Source organism: Xyrauchen texanus, chromosome 25 (assembly GCF_025860055.1).
Source record: "Xyrauchen texanus isolate HMW12.3.18 chromosome 25, RBS_HiC_50CHRs, whole genome shotgun sequence".
NCBI classification, from domain to species: Eukaryota; Metazoa; Chordata; class Actinopteri; order Cypriniformes; family Catostomidae; genus Xyrauchen; species Xyrauchen texanus.
This window is the reverse complement of record NC_068300.1, coordinates 15,124,113-15,141,521: the sequence shown is the minus strand read 5'-3', so window position 1 is coordinate 15,141,521 and position 17,409 is coordinate 15,124,113. Positions and strand designations below refer to the sequence as shown.

At 37.3% G+C, this 17,409-nt stretch overlaps 1 protein-coding gene across 1 annotated transcript; it reads right to left on the bottom strand.

Moving 5' to 3' along the window:
• Positions 1-1,541: 1,541 nt before the first annotated feature.
• Positions 1,542-15,515, bottom strand: LOC127619027 (lebercilin-like). Its single transcript, XM_052091752.1, has 8 exons — positions 15,494-15,515; positions 10,567-10,925; positions 7,206-7,753; positions 6,783-6,920; positions 6,572-6,665; positions 4,881-5,014; positions 3,713-3,956; positions 1,542-3,527 (listed from the first exon to the last, which is right to left on the bottom strand). The coding sequence occupies exons 2-8, from the start codon at positions 10,910-10,912 to the stop codon at positions 2,719-2,721; spliced, it is 2,313 nt and encodes a 770-aa protein (XP_051947712.1). The 5' UTR covers positions 10,913-10,925; positions 15,494-15,515; the 3' UTR covers positions 1,542-2,718.
• Positions 15,516-17,409: the final 1,894 nt, after the last annotated feature.

The following is a 17,409-nucleotide window of genomic DNA, read 5'->3' as shown; positions in this document are numbered from 1 at the left end:
CTGAGACACCGTATTAATACAGACCAAACACTACAATAGCATAAACCTAGTAAACTATATTTACCAATTGCACATGTCAAACTAAATTACTTTGAGAACACCTGATAAAAACCACACTGTGTTTTTTTTACATTCATGAGCCTGAGCTTTAAAAACATTCAAAATATCCAAATAAAATGTCTTATTTCTTCAAATTGATTGCATCAAAAAATTAAATTACACACTACGTATGTTGAGCATTCTATTTTTCTCTGTTATTTACTTTATATTTGAATGAAAATGTGATCACAGTGTACATAAACATAAACACATAAAAAAAGACTGTCTCTGGCACATTATTTAATCTAAAAATTATAAACTGTATCTCAGACACCCTCCTTTGTCACATGAACTAATTGACACTGACATTCATCATTGTATGTAAGATGTGAAGGAGAATGAAGTAAAAAAAAGTGCTGTGTGGAAGGACAGGTTCATGCAGCCTAAACCTGAGTCAGCCAAGCCACAGAGTGGTTTTCTGAGAGGACAGAGTTTTACCACAGTTATATCAGTACTGAATGTGCAGATTTTCCTCTCACAGACAAAGACATAAACGGAAACTTACATATGATGATCAGACAATGCACACCACCCTCTATCTATACTTAAGAGTTATTTTAGTAAATGTTTCTAAAGAAAATCCAAAAAACAATATTAACTATAATTTCTTTCCATGTGGTATTCAAAAAATATATATATATATATATATATATATATATATATATATATATATATATATATATATAGAATAACTAAGCTTTTTATCAGGAATACTTTCGCACCATTCTGTGTAAACTAGAGTGACTGTTGGGCATGAAAATCCCAGGAGATCAGCAGTAACAGAAATACTCAAACCAGTCCGTCTGGCACCAACAAACATTCCACAGTTGAAATCACTGAGAACACATTTGTCCCCATTTTGATGGTTGATGTGAACGTTAACTGAAGCTCCTGACCCCCATCTGCATGATTTTATGCATTGCACTACTACCACATGATTGGCTGATTAGATAATCGCATGAATAAGTAGATGTACAGGTGTTCCTAATAAAGTGAATGTATATACCATATATATACACACCGATCAGCCACAACATTAAAACCACCTGCCTAATATTGTGTAGGTCCCCCTCGCGTACCCAAAACACAACCAACCGGCATCTCAGAAAAGCATTCTGAGATGCTATACTATTCGAGTGATTATCTGAGTCACTGTAGACTTTGTCAGTTCGAATCAATTTGGCCATTTTCTGTTGACCTCTCTCATCAACAAGGCATTTCCATCTGCAGAACTGCCACTTAAATGGATGTTTTTTGTTTTTGGGACCATTCGGGGTAAATTCTAGAGACAGTTGTGTGTGAAAATTCCAGGAGATCAGCAGTTACAGAAATACTCAAACCAGCCCATCTGGCACAAACAATCATCAATGTGATTATGTAATCAGCCAATCGTGTGGCAGCAGTGGAGTGCATAAAATCATGCATTTACGAGTCAGGAGCTTCAGTTAATGTTCACATCATCCATCAGAATGGGGAAAAATTCTGGGCAGTTGGACATGCCTTGTTGATGAGAGAGGTCAACAGAAAATGGCCAGGCTGGATCAAGCTGACAGAAAGGCTCTTTTAACTCCATGATAACCACTCTATATAATTGCAGTGAGCAGAATAGCATCTCAGAATCCACAACATGTCGAAACACAAGACGGATGGGCTACAACAGCAGAAGACCACGACAGGCCCTTTATTAGGACCATAGTGTTCCTAATAAAGTGCTCAATAAGTGTATGAGATAATCCAGGCAAAAGAAAAACTGCACATATTGACCTTGTTGGTCATATTTTTGTTTTGGTGTGATGGAATGGAAGGAATATTCCAAATTTGTATCGCCACATGGAGTTCAAGAGGATAAAACCCTTTAGGCATCCTAGGTAAACCTCTGATTTTTCACTGAGGTAAAAATTTGTTTAAAAGATATGCCCATGTCCTGTCATATGTTTACTTTGATAGTTTTTTTTTTTTATGACTTTGATTTGAAACACTTATTAATGAGAGTCAGATGTATGACTTCAGATTTGAGTCATGGAGCATCATACACTGCAAAAATTTCCTCTACAGTCACCTCTACAATATCTAAAAAACATTTCATATACAACTAGATGTAAGCATAAATTAAGTGTCAGACATTGGTGTCTGTACCCATCATTTACTCAAAGATATTTTGTAAAATCTGTCAACACCAACTGGCCCAAAATGTGCTGATTGGAGCCGATGAGTAAAAAAATAAGCCTGATTGTAAATTGGTGCCAAAATCGTTGTTAAAGTTGGGTAGTGTAATCCAGTCTTAAACCATGTTGTGGCTTATATCAGTGTTACTGGAGCTTGGCGAGTGTACATTTTGGACACTGCAGACAGGCATGAAAAATGCTTTTCCTTTGTATACCTAACTAAAAAATAATAAAAAAAAAAAGAGTGAAAGATTAGACAATCGTCCTCTATGATTTCATCCAGAGCGTTAAAGGTAAAAATAAAAATAGAGGCATGGTAGCAAACTAACCATTTTTTAATCAGAGATAACTTCATAAGGGAGCACAAAACCAAGTATCAGGGGTTTTTAGATGTTCTCCTCCTGTATTAGAGAAACTGCTTCTCCCATGTACAATGTTTATACAGGCATCATATTCAGAGTGTGACTTCCTCTATGTCATCATCAAATGATGTAATGGCCCTAACTGCTGGTCGGCTCTCAGAGACATGGAGAGTGCTTCTATTTTTGGGGAGAGAATCGAGGTTTAGGCCAGTTGGTGTGTCAGTGTCCCTGCTGTGTCCACTCACTGGTCCTGATGAGAGCTGGGCAGTAAGAGGGGGGCTTAGGATCTCCATCTTGCTGGGTAGGTCAGAAGGAGGTGAAGTGGAAGTGGACCCGAAAAGCTGCTGTATGAGGTTGGATTTCCTCTCTTTCACAATACCATCCAGATCCATCCCTCCATCCAGTTCTCGTGGAGGCTGTGGGTTTGAGTTCTGAGTTGCATTCCGTGAGCTCAAACCTCCCCGGGGAGCGGACTTACCAAAAGATGGGGCATAGCTGCCAAAAGCAAGATCAAGATTCTCGCTAGGTTGCTGTGCTCGGAGACCAGCCCCCCTTCTCCCACTTCCAAATGTGTTTAGGTTCTCATCTGGGTCTGCGAATTTAAAAATAGCGCTTTGGTTTCGCTGCTCAGACAACCGTGGTGGAGAGCGAACACTTCCCGCCTCGTCTGAGAAGAAGTCAGAATCATGGCCTTGAGTCTGCATGTCAATCTCTCGCATCTTTTCCAATATCTGCTCTTTGCGTTGATGTTCCTCTTCAGAACGCTCTTGATTGGCCGCTTGGATCTCCTGATTTCTTGATTTAAGTTCTTCCTCTTCCAGTTCACGCTGCTTCCTAATCTCTTCCTCCTTCTGAGATATAGATAGGCCGATCCTCCAATCCTCTTCCGCTCTGTGTATACCTATTGCAAAAGTAATAGAAAGAGCTAAGCATTTCAACTAATACATGAAATATTTGACAATCATCTTCCCTTTAGTTCATTTATTGAAGCTTCTGTGTTCAGCAATTCTACCTGTACTTCTCCAATCCTTTTACTATATATAATTAAAGGTTAAAGCATTATTAGACCAAATAAAATGTTCCTACCATTTCTGTGTTCGTTTGAGTTCTTCTCATTTAAGTTGAGCTGTTGATCTAGTCTTTGCCTCTCCCTGTCTTTCAATAGCTCCATTTCTCTTTCTCTGTCTTGCAGTATCTCTTTTGTTTTCTCCTTCTCTTTTGTCTGTCCCACTGCTGATTCCCTCTCTCTTTCTTTCTCCCTCTCTCTCCAAAGATCTTGTATCTTCCAGTCCTTTGCTTCTCTCTGTTTCTGCTTTCTGTCTTGCTGACCCTGCTGATATTTTATAGAAAGGGAAAGAGAAGAAAAATGATTGACAAAAAGGAGAGAACAAGAAGAACATAAATCAAATACAAAACAACAGAAAGGCGCAGAGAAAGAAATAATACAATTATACAAATATAACAAAGTTTGCTCACTGAAATGTTGCACATGCATTTAAATGTTGTCCATCTTGTCATTCACACTTATTATAAAACCTCTACTCATTTATAAATCATTATTACACAGCTGCGAGGAATACTCTATTCTGATTGGTGGATTGCAGAATTCTGTGGTTAAATATTACACAGCTGTACTTTACATGGCTCATGTAGCATCTTGTTGTCTCTTTCTTCTCACATTTATTTCTTCTACACATTCTTCATGTACATTTTTTTAATTATTTGGTAAGAAGCCATGCAACCATGATAATATACAGTCAGTCCGTTATTATCACAAATTAAACATCTTAATACAAGATCCTGATCACCCTGTCTAGCTTTAATGTTTTTGCGATAATGACATACTGACTGCCTTATACGTTACTTACAAAACATAGTAAATAAATCTGTTCAGCTGCACTCAAAACCTGATCTTTAAGACCCATGGACCCTCATCCAGTAAAAATAAACTTACCCTAATGAGCAAAAGCAATCCATCAACAAATTAATAATTGAAATTATTAAAGAATCAAATGAAAGGAGATGACTGACTCTGAAACATGAAGACAATTTATTCGTGAGGAAAATATGCAGCATTTAAATGTATACATTGGGCTACTTTAAGACATAAACTGCAACTGTGTGATTTCATAAGCTTAAGTACTTGTGTTTAATACATAAACCAGTGTACTGTTTTATAAAATGCATTGGTCTTAAAATAAAAATGTACCTACACACAGTTATCTCAAGATTTTATTAAATAAATTGTACGTGCCTTCAGAGTGAGGTAATCATCAGTTTGGTCATCAGGTGGGAGCTCACTGGTAAGAGATGGATGAGGCAAGGGGAAATCCAGTGATGACATCCTCTCCTCAGTCTGTACAGCTATAGTACTGGTTGTGATAGAGCCTTCGAAAAATAAAAATACAAAACACTGAAAGTATTTTATTTGCACAGACATGTAAAACTGCATGCATATACAGTGGGTTAAAAAAGTCTGGGATCACATTGAAAATCCAGGACTTCCCTCCCAATTTAAATCGGTTTTTGGGACCATTCGGGGTAAATTCTAGAGACTGTTGTGTGTGAAAATTCCAGGAGATCAGCAGTTACAGAAATACTCAAACCAGCCCATCTGGCACCAATAATCATGCCATGACGAAATCACTGAGATCACATTTTTTCCCCAGCTCCTGACCTGCATCAGCCTGATTTTATGAATTCCACTGCTGCCACATGATTGGCTGATTACATAATCACATGAATAAGTAGGTGTACATGTGATCCTAAAAAGTGCTTGGTAACTGATATATATATATAAATTATTATGGAAAACTAAGAAGAAATATTTATGATTTTACACTATTTATAGCTGACTACACGTAAAATTGTGGCATTGACCAAATTAACTTATTTGTACAAATGTCAGATTTCTTAGCTTACATTGAAGCACACAAGATATTCTTTGAAACATTATCAAATTATGCTGCATTAACATTTTTGCAGAAACTTATGGTGTCCATGTCAGCTCAAGTATTTGCTGCCATTAAAGCAAAACATTTTTTTTATTTTTTTTTATTCTACTTTTCTCTGAAATTGTTATGCTTGTTATAACATTTGTAATTTGTAATTTTGTTTTGAAGGTGCTGTAAGAAAATGTATGCAGAAAATGTTCCATCTCCCTGAAAGATATTAATTAAATAAGTGTCCTGGTTTCTGTGCCAGTACTAGACTAAACAGCAAATAGAAATGTGGCCATATTCTTTGATAAGCAAATCAGAAGACTTTGATGTGTTTCTGCCTATCAATCATTTGTCATGTTCTCATGGTGTATTTAGATGAACTGGATCATTCAATTTCAATGTCATATTCAGATTTCTAACAATTGTCAGCTGAGGGCGCTATTTTGCTACTGTCGAGTTTCACAACTGTCTACTTTAACAGCTCAATCTTGTGGAAGGCCCAGAATGGCTAAAATCGTTCACAGCACCTTTAAAAAATGAAAAGAAAAAAAAAAAAAAATTTAAAAAATGCTAAATAGATTTTTGGTACATTATACAAACATTAGAAATACAACCCAACATATGTTACAATATAATTTAATGCAAACTTCTATGTCCATATAAAACCAAATACTTGAGTTCTCCTAAAACACTATTTTTCAAACATGCCCACTGTTTTGTATTTGTTGTGTGAATATTTAAGTGAAGTACCAAACCCATAACTGCTGAAACATCTTTACTTGAACTACTGTAATTGCCATTGAAAACATAGGGTTAAAGTCCCCACTGAAGCACATGGGAATATATCACCACAGGAAGATGTTTGTTATGGAGTCATTATCTAACTGCTAGTAGTAATTATGGACTTAATGTTTAAGTATCGAAGAGGGCCCTGGGAGCAAGGTACATTGGCACAGATGTGTTTTGGGACTTCAACCTACAGTATCAACAAAGACTGGTTTACCTTTCCTCTTGCTGCCATTATATACTTCTTTCTTAGAAGCTTTCCCCATCCTGTTAGAGTAGATGTTCCTAGCATCCAGCTCCCTTTCTTTATCCTGAAAACATATTCAACAAATTGAAAACTGAGCAATGGTTCTGATTAACTGGATGACATTAACACCCAAAACTGCATATGGCTCGTGTTGTAACTTATCTATTGTGTGTTTTATTACCTTTAGTTTAGTGCAAAGTCTCTCCACTTCCTCCTGTAGTGCTTTAACTTCCAGTTGGGTATCATGAGTTCTTCTCATCTCATTAGCTAGCTGCCTCTGAAAGCTCCCGCTACTCAACTCCATGTTCTTTTCCAATTCCTGAGGACACAAGATCAGTCAAAAAGACACATAAACATATCTTATAACCTTTTTTATTTTGGAATAAAGCACTTTAATGTCAAAATATCATTACAGTTAATCATTGCACCTAAAAAAGAAGTTACTTCTTCTAGTAACAGTTGTTAAAAGTGAAGTGTGAAGTCCATTTGTTGATGCTATTGGCACAGAAATTACCTTTAAGCAATTTACTAAAACATTTTTAATTGAAGTATGTCTGGTGTGTCTACACAAGTATCCATGCAAATGTGTTTTTTGTGTGTCTACCTTCACTTTGCGTTCACTCTCTTGCAATTTTGCTTGTGTGTGCATCAGTTTGCGTGAGAGCTCCTCCCTTTCTCCAAGATTCTGGACGTCTGCGAGTCGCTGCAGTTTCTGCAGCTGGCTGCGACAGCGCTGGAGCTGGGCATCCGTCTCCCTTAGGCTGCTCTCAGCTGTACGCTGGTTCTCCTGACTGCGTCGTAGCCTCTCGCGCAGAACATGAGTCTCATTGTTGTGGCTAGACAGCAGCTGTGAAATCTCACTCTCTGAGTCATTGTAGCAATGCAGTGCTTTCTCCTGCCGCAGCTGCAGCTGCCGCAATAAACGGTTCTCACGTTGCAGCTCATCCGCATGTAAACGTAGCTCAGACAGTCCATTCTTTAGCTCGTTGATCTTAAGCAGACGTGCAGACAGCATGCGCTTAGTGACCTTGTCGACCTCTTTAGATGGAGCATCTTTACTCAAGCTATGAGATTTTATGCCTCCTGACCGCTGCTGAGGATGTAGGGAGTGGGGAGGGGGACGCCGCGTTACGGTGACACCTTTACGAACACCTGAAAAGAACAGAAAATTTTAATAGTGATAGACATATATATTGTCCAGGGCTGCGTTTCCCCAAAGCATTCTAATCTTAAGTTGATAGCAAAGATAATTTGCACCAATGGAATCTATAATCTACTTAGGCTTGCAATGCAAAGAGTTGTCAATTGTAAATGGCTGTTTGCAGAGTGTCTTGATTTCATGTGAACATTTTTACATGAGTGGTGCCAATAGTCACATGACCAGAGTTGTTTAATTCCACTGTGATCTCTAAAGATTATGTCTCTGTCAAAACTCCATTAAGGAAGCAAATGAAACCGGTCATGATACTTTTACATCTACCAGATTTTTTTGTAGAATAATGTTTCAGAATAATGTTTAAAGGGTCTTTTATTGGTTTACATTTACATATATGCATTTGACAGACGCTTTTATCCAAAGTGACTTACAGTGCACTTATTACAGGGACAATCCCCCTGGAGCAACCAGGCACTAAGCCTTACTCAAGGACACAATGGTGGTGTCCGTGGGGATCAAACCAGCGACCTTCTGATTACCAGTTATGTGCTTTAGCCCACTACGCCACCACCACTCCTTTTTTATTAATTGTTCAGCCTCATATAAATCATGCTCACAGGACAAGTAAACATGTAAATGTTCATAATTATGACTAGTGGGAAGAGACCCATTTATATATAGGCGACTGATTGACTACCATTATAAAATTGCAGATTTTAAAGTATTATTTCAATTAATAAAACAAATGTAAAAATAAACAAATATGCAGTTATTATTGGTTTGTCATTCCCTTTTCACCCACAATTCCATGATAGTAAAAAACATTTTTTTTTGCTATTTTCTATTGGGTCCTTTTGAGCTACTGAGCAAAGAAAAACGTTTTCTGTATTTTCCTACCAGTTACAATTGTGACCAAGAATAAATCTCATGCTTTCACTACCTTTTCATTTAAATTTTTTATTTTTTTTAAAGGCATACAGTTTCTTTAATTGAGCTATCCAAGGAGGAAAATACATGTGCCCACTCAGCTGGGAAAGAAATTGGGATTAAAGAGGTGAATAATGCCCATTTTGAATATTTTCAAATGTATTTATTTTTTGTGAATTTTGAGTACTTGTGTAAAGGACATAAGTTGCTGAACATTTATTTATTTAGTTATTTTATCATATACTCTCACCAAGCACTTTATTAGGAACACCTATACACTTAATTATTTGTGCAGTTATCTAATCAGCCAATTGTGTGGCAGCAGTGTAATGCATAAAATCAAGCAGATAGGGGTCAGGAGCTTCAGTTAATGTTCACATAAACCACTAGAATGTGATCACAGTGATTTCAACCATGGCATGATTGTTGGTGCCAGATGGGCTGCTTGAGTATTTCTGAAACTGCTGATCTCCTGGGATTTTTACACAGTCTTGGAAAGAAATGCCTTGTTGATGAGAGAGGTCAGCAGAGAATGGCCAGACTGGTTCCAGCTGGCATAAAGGCTACAGTACCTAAGATAACCACTCTGTACAATTGTAGTGAGCAGAATAGCATCTCAGAATACACAATGCATCGAACCTTGAGATGGCTGGGCTACAACAGCAGAGAGCTAGAACCACCGAGAGCTAGAACCACATTATAACGATCACAAAGAGGGTTAACCCAATGTGCAACCGGACCAACTGGTTGCTTCGGAAGCCTGACTGGACTCACTCCACACACCATGTATTCGAACTTGCGATTCCAGGTGTGGTAGTCAGAGTCTTTACTTGCTGAGCTACCCAGGCCAAGTTAAATCCGTATTAAAGACTAATAATAATTTTTACAATTGATATAATATATAATTATTTTTTGCTTTGCCAAAATAACAATTTGATTTTTCTTAATGTTAATAATGGGAATTGTGGGGAAAATGTGCTTAAAATTCACAATGAAAAAGAAACAGCTATGATTACAAAAAAAGGCTTCAATGTCTTTAAGCAAAAATAATGCATTTTATTTATTTTGAATTTGGGGTGAAATATGATCCAGATATGTATGTTCATGAAAATGTACTGCCTGCCATCCGCTAGATCCTGCGGTCTTCATCTTACCAATCAGTGTCAAGAAATGTTATTGAACTTAACTAATAACATACAATCACCACAGGATTAAAATGCTAATGGTCTTGACCATTTAACATTAACCAACTGTGGGTTAGAGAAGGTGATGCATACAAATTATTCAACCTTCTGGCTTGTTGATGAATTTTTTTAGATTATGAGGACTTGCCATTTTAAGTATGATATAACAGAGAAAAGGAAATATAAGCAAAAGACTTGAATAATCTTCATGAATAATAATAATAGGGTGTTTTTGTTATTTGGGTTATGCCTATACATTGTGGTCTAAACATCTGAGACTAAAAAAAATTTAAATGAAGACAATTAATGACATAAAATTAAGAATAAATATTTAACATTCTGCACTATGTCTAGTTAACTCCTTTTGCACAAAGGGTCAGGTTCCTTTGCTTCCATTGAAGCACAGAAGATGCTCTTTGGAACATTCTCAAATCATGCTGTGATATATTTGATCATCTGGTTTGCTTGTGGAGTCTATGCCAGTTCGAGTGCATGCTGTCATTAAAGCAGAAAAGGTACAAACCTAATACCAAGAAATTCCACATTTTTTAAAAATTTTACTTTTCACTAAAATTTTTATGCTGATAATATAATTTGTAATAAACAAACCATATTAAATCATATAAATTCATATGAAAAACATTTTCACATGTGTACATTCGAACCCCACTCTATGTTTTTGTGTTTAATGTGTGTACCTGCTCGAAGTAAGGGGCTGCTGGACACCTTTCTAGATCTCCCTCGTTGCTGTGCTGATGGAGACTCTGACTGTGGCGACAGAGACTGATCAGAGTGCGAGACGTTTTCATAATCATCGGAGAAGAAAGTGGCACTACTGTGCTCTCCATCTGAACAACGATCACGGTCTGGGTCTCTGACTGGATGTTGTGATTTACTTTGTGCTCGATCCCCAGCCGAGCTCTCTATGTCTTTACGATATTTCTCCTTTTTCCCAGATTGGAGAGACAATTCAGAGACCTTGCCATTGCTACGATGGGATAATCGTCTGTGCTCTGATTCCTGATTATCTTCATTTGAGTCCATGTCTTTCCAAAGTCTACAAAGATGGAAACAAAATGCTTTACATTAGGTTGAGTCTGGACTGAATATGCCACTGACACAGGAGCTTGACTCTCAATTAATAAGCAGCACACATATACACAAACACAGAAATCAGAATAAGCCACTCTGTTTGCAAATTAGTGCTTTCAAAGCAGGGTGGTTGAGATGCAATAGTGGGAAGTAACACAATTAGAATACGTAATATTGTTGAGCGTATGCAAGCATGAGAGTCTAAGAGTGTGGTTGGTGCTGCTAAGGAGCCTTGAGTGAATCGTGACAAAAAACTAAAAGACCGTAATCACACACTCACGCTGCCTGAGAGGATATCTAAGCCATCATAGTTGTTGCATTCATTTACTACAGTTACGTCATGTGCCATTTAATTTTTAAAATAATATGAGGTTTGGTATACAGTTTCCAGCCAGACACACTAACAAATACTGCTAATTTTTTCAGCCATTACTTGGACATAATTAAGCAAATATGAAAAATAAAAACAATTAAGATGTCTTAATTTAGAATAAGATGATGTCTTATGGTGCAAGCTAAAAATCACACTGAAGTGTACTTGACAAACACTTTCTTACCAAATTCAACTTAGAAGAAAAGACATTCTGTATGTATATTGTGTTTGTAAAGATCAGTAGCTCACTGTAAACACTAATGAGTTAGCAGAACTCAAACAATTCAAGGAAATCAGTTACATCAGTTTTTTTTAAGTTAATAAATTCCCAAGTTTAATTAATAGAACTTTCCAGATTCTAAAAATTTTGTAATACATGTGCATGTTAATTACTCTCAAATTACCGTTATTGAGTAAGTGATGGCACTTAACTTTTAATTAATCTTTTTGGCTAAACTTGAAATTAACAAGTAATGTCAGTTTAAATACTTCAATAAGAGAACCTTACTAGCTAGTATAGTGAATGCTAGCATACTGAAAGCATCCTAATTGTTAACACTATGTTTTGATAACTGTCCTCAACCTAAGCTCAAGTTCCACTATTCACCATGATGGTAATCCCCCCCCCCCCCGCGTCCCAAACGTAACAGAAACTTCTAAATAACACAACTTAACATTAAACAATAATAAGTCTCCCCTTTACACTCATCTTGCACAAATACATAATATATAACACTTAATTTTAACATTTACTCTCCCTGTCGAGTGCCATGCAAAGCATGAATGAATTTGAGCATTAGAGTTTACAATGTTCATGAAGCGCATAAGTTCCTGAACCTCTCTTTGTTACTGCTCTGTCACCATGGAGATTTAGGGGAGACAGCCCCTTTTTAAGCTGCCAATAATATCATTCACTCCTTAATGATATGCTAAACACATTCAATTACTGCCTCACACTCCACCTCACTTGTTATTCTCAAATGTTTATCATCCATTGAGATGTTTCAAACGGTTTTCACCGAATAAGTATTGTGACCCAAAACATATGCAGGCCTGCTTAAAATGTTAATGTACAGATTTGCAATAAGCAAGCCCTGATCATTTAGTCCTGAATGAATTGATAATCTGTATTACTTGGTAAAATCATTTATACAAGTCATGACAGACTGCATATTAAACCTGTATGTTTAGAACTGTTAAGACCACATGTTGTGAGATCTCCGCTAACATGTTAGCAAACAGGAGAGAAAAAAACTGGGTCATTCCTACAATTTGTTGACTTTTCGACTTTGCTTCATTTTTCAAAAGTTTCATACTTTTATAGGTACCTTTATGTTTCTTCATTAAAGGAACATGTAAAAGATTTTATAAATTATACAGGTTAAGCTAAATATACTTAACAAATGTAGATGTCCATTGGGTTATGTGGAAAGAGTCAGGGTAGAAAATAACTGGGTGGACATTCAGTGGGTAAAATTAGCAACTACTTGTTTGTAAACTTATAAAATATATTGACCTTTAAAATTAATACCCCCCCTTTTCATAACAGGGTGGGCATGTTATTCTTGACAAATGGCTAACATTACAAAATAAAGAAAAAAAACACAAATAAAATAGAAGGGTTACGTTCCAAAATCACTTCAAATAACTCCAACTTTAGCCACTTTTCCAACGTTGGGCTGAATGTTTCTGAGCACTGTGAGGAACGGTTCCGGTGGCATTTCCACTTGAGCATGGCACAATTACAAACCATTCACTGCACAGATTTCTCGGCTTGGTTAGCTTACAGTGATTAAAAATGCTCAACCATGCAGGTGAAATTAAGAATGTTCCAATGCCAAGATAACTCTTATTTTTAGGTAGCTGGTAAAGATCGCTATGGTGAAATTTAGGGATGTGCCATGGTGGTCAACTAATAGACTAATCATCCAAAACCTAAGCCGATTTTGGATTCAACTCATAACATAAATATTAAAGATCAGACTCATCGGTAAATAACAGTCGGTAAAACCCTCTAAGTTTCATCTCTTTAATGATTTAGATTTAGTACTATGTGCTGCTGTTACAGAAATCAAAGTGCCGAATCAACAACATATTACAAGATGATAACAGTTAGACTTTATATCCTCTGCTGTGAGTATTGTTACCGTATTTGTGAGGTGTTGTGGAGAGAGTACAGTTTTTCCTCAGTCCCTTTGGCACAATTCTTGAATTATAATAATTTTTCCCAAAACAAAATTCAGAGTTCAAATCTCTGAACAGTTAGTTTTTTTGTTAACACCAGATTTGAATTTCTTATCCATTTAAGCAAATTGCACAGTTCTGGACTTTTGAATGCACAGCAAGGATCGCCCTGAAGCATACTGGCTACATTGCAGTCATTCTGCATTCAGGATGTGCATAAGTCATTTTGTGCCACTGTATTGGAGCTTTCTTATTACTTTTCTTACTTTAATAGTTTTTTGTAATTTGTTGTATAATATGTAGGCTATATGTAGTTATTTAGCCTATTTATTCGACTCGCGTTTATCGTCGAAGGCATGAGCGTAACACCGAGGCGGGATCGAGGTGGAGGGTGCATCAAGGTGTGTCACAACATCATAGGACTGAGCTTGTTGTCATTGCAGGCAATCTCAACGCTGTGGGGATATATAGTCTGCGTAGGGAGTGTTTTTTCAATCCTCGATATCTCATAAGAGATTTTTTCACTGTTCAACAACTTGTTTAGATTATGGTACAGCTGTTGTTTTACAACATGACAATGCCACCAGCCATGCTGCTCTTTCTGTGCATGATTTCCTGCAAGACAGGAATATCAGTGTTCTGTCATGGCCAGCTAAGAGCCCGGATCTCAATCCTATTGAACACGTCAGGGACCTGTTGGATCGGATGGTGAGGGCTAGGGCAAAAGAGTGCAGTAACATCTCTCAGCAAGAACTGGCAAATCTGGTGCAGTCCATGAGGAGATGCACTGCAGTACTTTATGCAGCTGGAAGCCACACCAGATACTGACTGTTACTTTCGTAACTGCATTTCACTGGCTCTGTACCTGTACTCTGCACAATGACAATAAAGTTGAATCTAATCTAATCTAATCTAATCTAACGTAATAATAATGTGCTCCTCATATTAAAATCTCCTCCGCTGTACATAAATGCCATGGGGTGAATTATTTGTATTTGTATAATAACATGCAGAGGTAAAACATACTTGGAAGTACGCAAAAGCGAAATTAAAGAGAATCTGGAGCGCTTTAAAAATGTCGCGCTTAGTACACGGAACCAAACGGAGCATATTTTTTGCTCTGACTGAGCACGAGATGTGGAGCACAGAACCGCTCTGAATACACTGTAATAATGCGTATACACAATACAGACAGGACAGACCAGCGTACATAGACTTTGAAGCGAACAGCTTAATTGATCTATAAATTTAATTAAATCGTCGTAGCCCTTTGCGGTTAAATACAGTGTTATACCGCGATTTTTATTTAATTAATTGTGTGTTTTTTTTATATGAATATATACTGTATTAATGGCTTTTAAGTACGCTACAATAATAAAACAAACAAAAACATGTGAATACGCATGAGCCTTCAAACATCCACTACGTCACTAAAATCCAATACGCATATGATTAGATCCAAAACGTCATCGCGCTACAGTCTGCAGCGAGGAGTGCTTGAACTGCCCGCCAGTTTTGTTGATAATCCCAAACAATGGAGTCAAACCAGGGTAAAATATTTCATGTGATGCCACAAAAATGACAATATTCAAACATATTATATATACATATACAAAAAAAATATAATACTTACATTAATGAAGCCATTATCATTACAATCGTCCAATATGACAACACAAAGCTTTATGAGGGCAGAACTAAAACAGTTATCAGATTTGTAAAACTACAGGTGTTTAAAAACAACAGGAACCTTCATGAACATGTCTTATTTTTAAAACAAATATTTTCAGTCAACATGTATAAACGTCAACATATGAACTGCTTCATGTATCTATATTTACCATGGCGTCGTGTATTGTAAACACAGCTCTTTGTATCAAGAAAACTTACTACCTGTTACTTAGTGTTCTCTCGAGAGAACAAAAACAAATAAATCCATAGCAAACGTGAGTGAAAATATTTTACGAAGTACTTACCAGTGTTTTGTCCTTTTAAGTGTCCATACCTTTTTGTCAGTTTTTCAGTAGAAATATAATATGCCTCGATTAACGGCTCACAAACTCGCTAGCCGGCTACATGACGAGCTAGCAGGAATTATATCGTGCAACTAGGACAACACAAAACACCCAACCGTAGAGACGACGCAAAAGGTTCTCTAGTTCAGTAAAAGAGATGCAGAGTGCGGTTTTTGTTTTGATGTCTCCCTTTGATAAAGCGACATCTGAGGTCAATTATGGCGGAGATTGTGGTTTTTGTAGAGGGATATGTGCTTTTTCTGAAGAAGTAGATGAAATCTATGAATCTACGCCTAGCCTTCTGCTACCGGTGTCATAGTGACGCTTCACCATGGCAACGTGCGCCGCCCCTGTCGGTTGAGCACGGCAGATGTTACACTGTAGCGGGAACTATGTTAAAAATAGAGCAAAACCTTTCAGAGAGATGTGGGGAAAATTAAATAAAAAATGAAAGTCTAGAGTCATACTGACCTTTTATATTATTGTGAAATAAGAAATAAAGACACCTAAGGAGCAGATATATTTCATTCCCAGCAAATATTTGTAAAATATTAATAAAAAGGTTTTCGAGCGACGTAGGCAGGTTAGCTTCATTACATTTATCTATGATTGGGAAGGTTAATGTTATTAAAATGAATTGTATTCCAAAATTCAACTACCTGGCTGCTACATTCTCTCACTATAGATGTCCCCCTATCTTATTTCAAGCAATTTGATAGCATAGCAAAGTCCTTCATTTGGAATGGTATGAGTCCCAGGTTAAATTTCAATACGTTTCATAGCCCAATTGACAAAGGTGCCATTGCAAAGCCTCTCTATCAAACAAATCGAACAAGTTAATTTACACCATGTTATTTTACATTTGCACTCGGTATGGACAAAAGTGTCCAGAGTGTTTAATTCAGACATTTATTTAAATGTTGCCTCGAGCATATGGCTGAACTGAAAACGATGTATTAATAAGTCCCCTTTCTGCTGGTCAGACTGGATTGTGAGGGGGGTTACTACACTCGGTGACCATATGAGAGTGGAGTGTTGAGATCCTTTGAAAATTTGGTTCAACCTTTTGTGGTTCCCAGATCTCAGTTCTTTAGGTATTCACAGCTGCGCCATCTGCTCTGTACTATGTTTGGGAGTAGTTACACCCAAAGCGGCAGATACTATGGGAGTGGTGATTACTGCTTTTGGAAAAGTTCATGAGGCATCAGTGTATAACTCCATGCTCATTCAGAGTCTGGAGGATGGAGCTTTAACTTCTATCAACAGATTATGGGAGAAAGATTTAAACTTGGTATTGGAGGAGGGAGTGTGGGCTAGGATTAAAAAAAAAAAAAAGTCAAGTCTGTATCTAGAGATGCAAGGGTGCATCTTGTTCAATTCAAGATATTACATAGATTCTATTGGATCCCCTCTAGATAGTATAGGCTTGGTCTTAAAGACACATCCAGCTGCTGGTGATGCCAGTCAGAGGATGGAGACACGGAGGCGGACCATGTTTTTTTGTGGTGTGTTGAGATCCAGGAATTTTGATTGAAAGTTCAGAGTTTTGTGTGTGACGTGTTTGGCACTCGGGTTTCGTTTTGCCCAAGACTCTGTGATTTGGCCTATGGGGCAGTCATCGATATAGGGGATAAACACTTAAAAAATTGGGTTCTGACCAGTGTTATGACAGACAGACATGATTTAAGCGGTTGAAAGACGTCCGGAGTGCCCTAATTTCGGGAGTGGTGTGCGGAAATGGGGAGGGTGGCAGCTTTCCAGGAGGTGTCATGTAGAAAGCTGGGGATCTGGGATTCATTTGATGGGAAATGGGGCAGTTATTTGGGGGACTCTCAGTGAGGGGCTGTGGAGAGAGAGGCGTAGTTTTGGATGTGTAT

Excerpts from the sequence above, each read along its gene's own strand:
- LOC127619027 (XM_052091752.1), bottom strand. The coding sequence starts at position 10,912 with ATGGACTCAAATGAAGATAATCAGGAATCAGAGCACAGACGATTATCC. Across the intron at positions 6,921-7,205 it reads AGAGTGAACGCAAAGTGAAG|GAATTGGAAAAGAACATGGA; the intron begins GTAGACACACAA and ends TTGTGTCCTCAG. Across the intron at positions 3,528-3,712 it reads CTCAAACGAACACAGAAATG|GTATACACAGAGCGGAAGAG; the intron begins GTAGGAACATTT and ends CTTTTGCAATAG.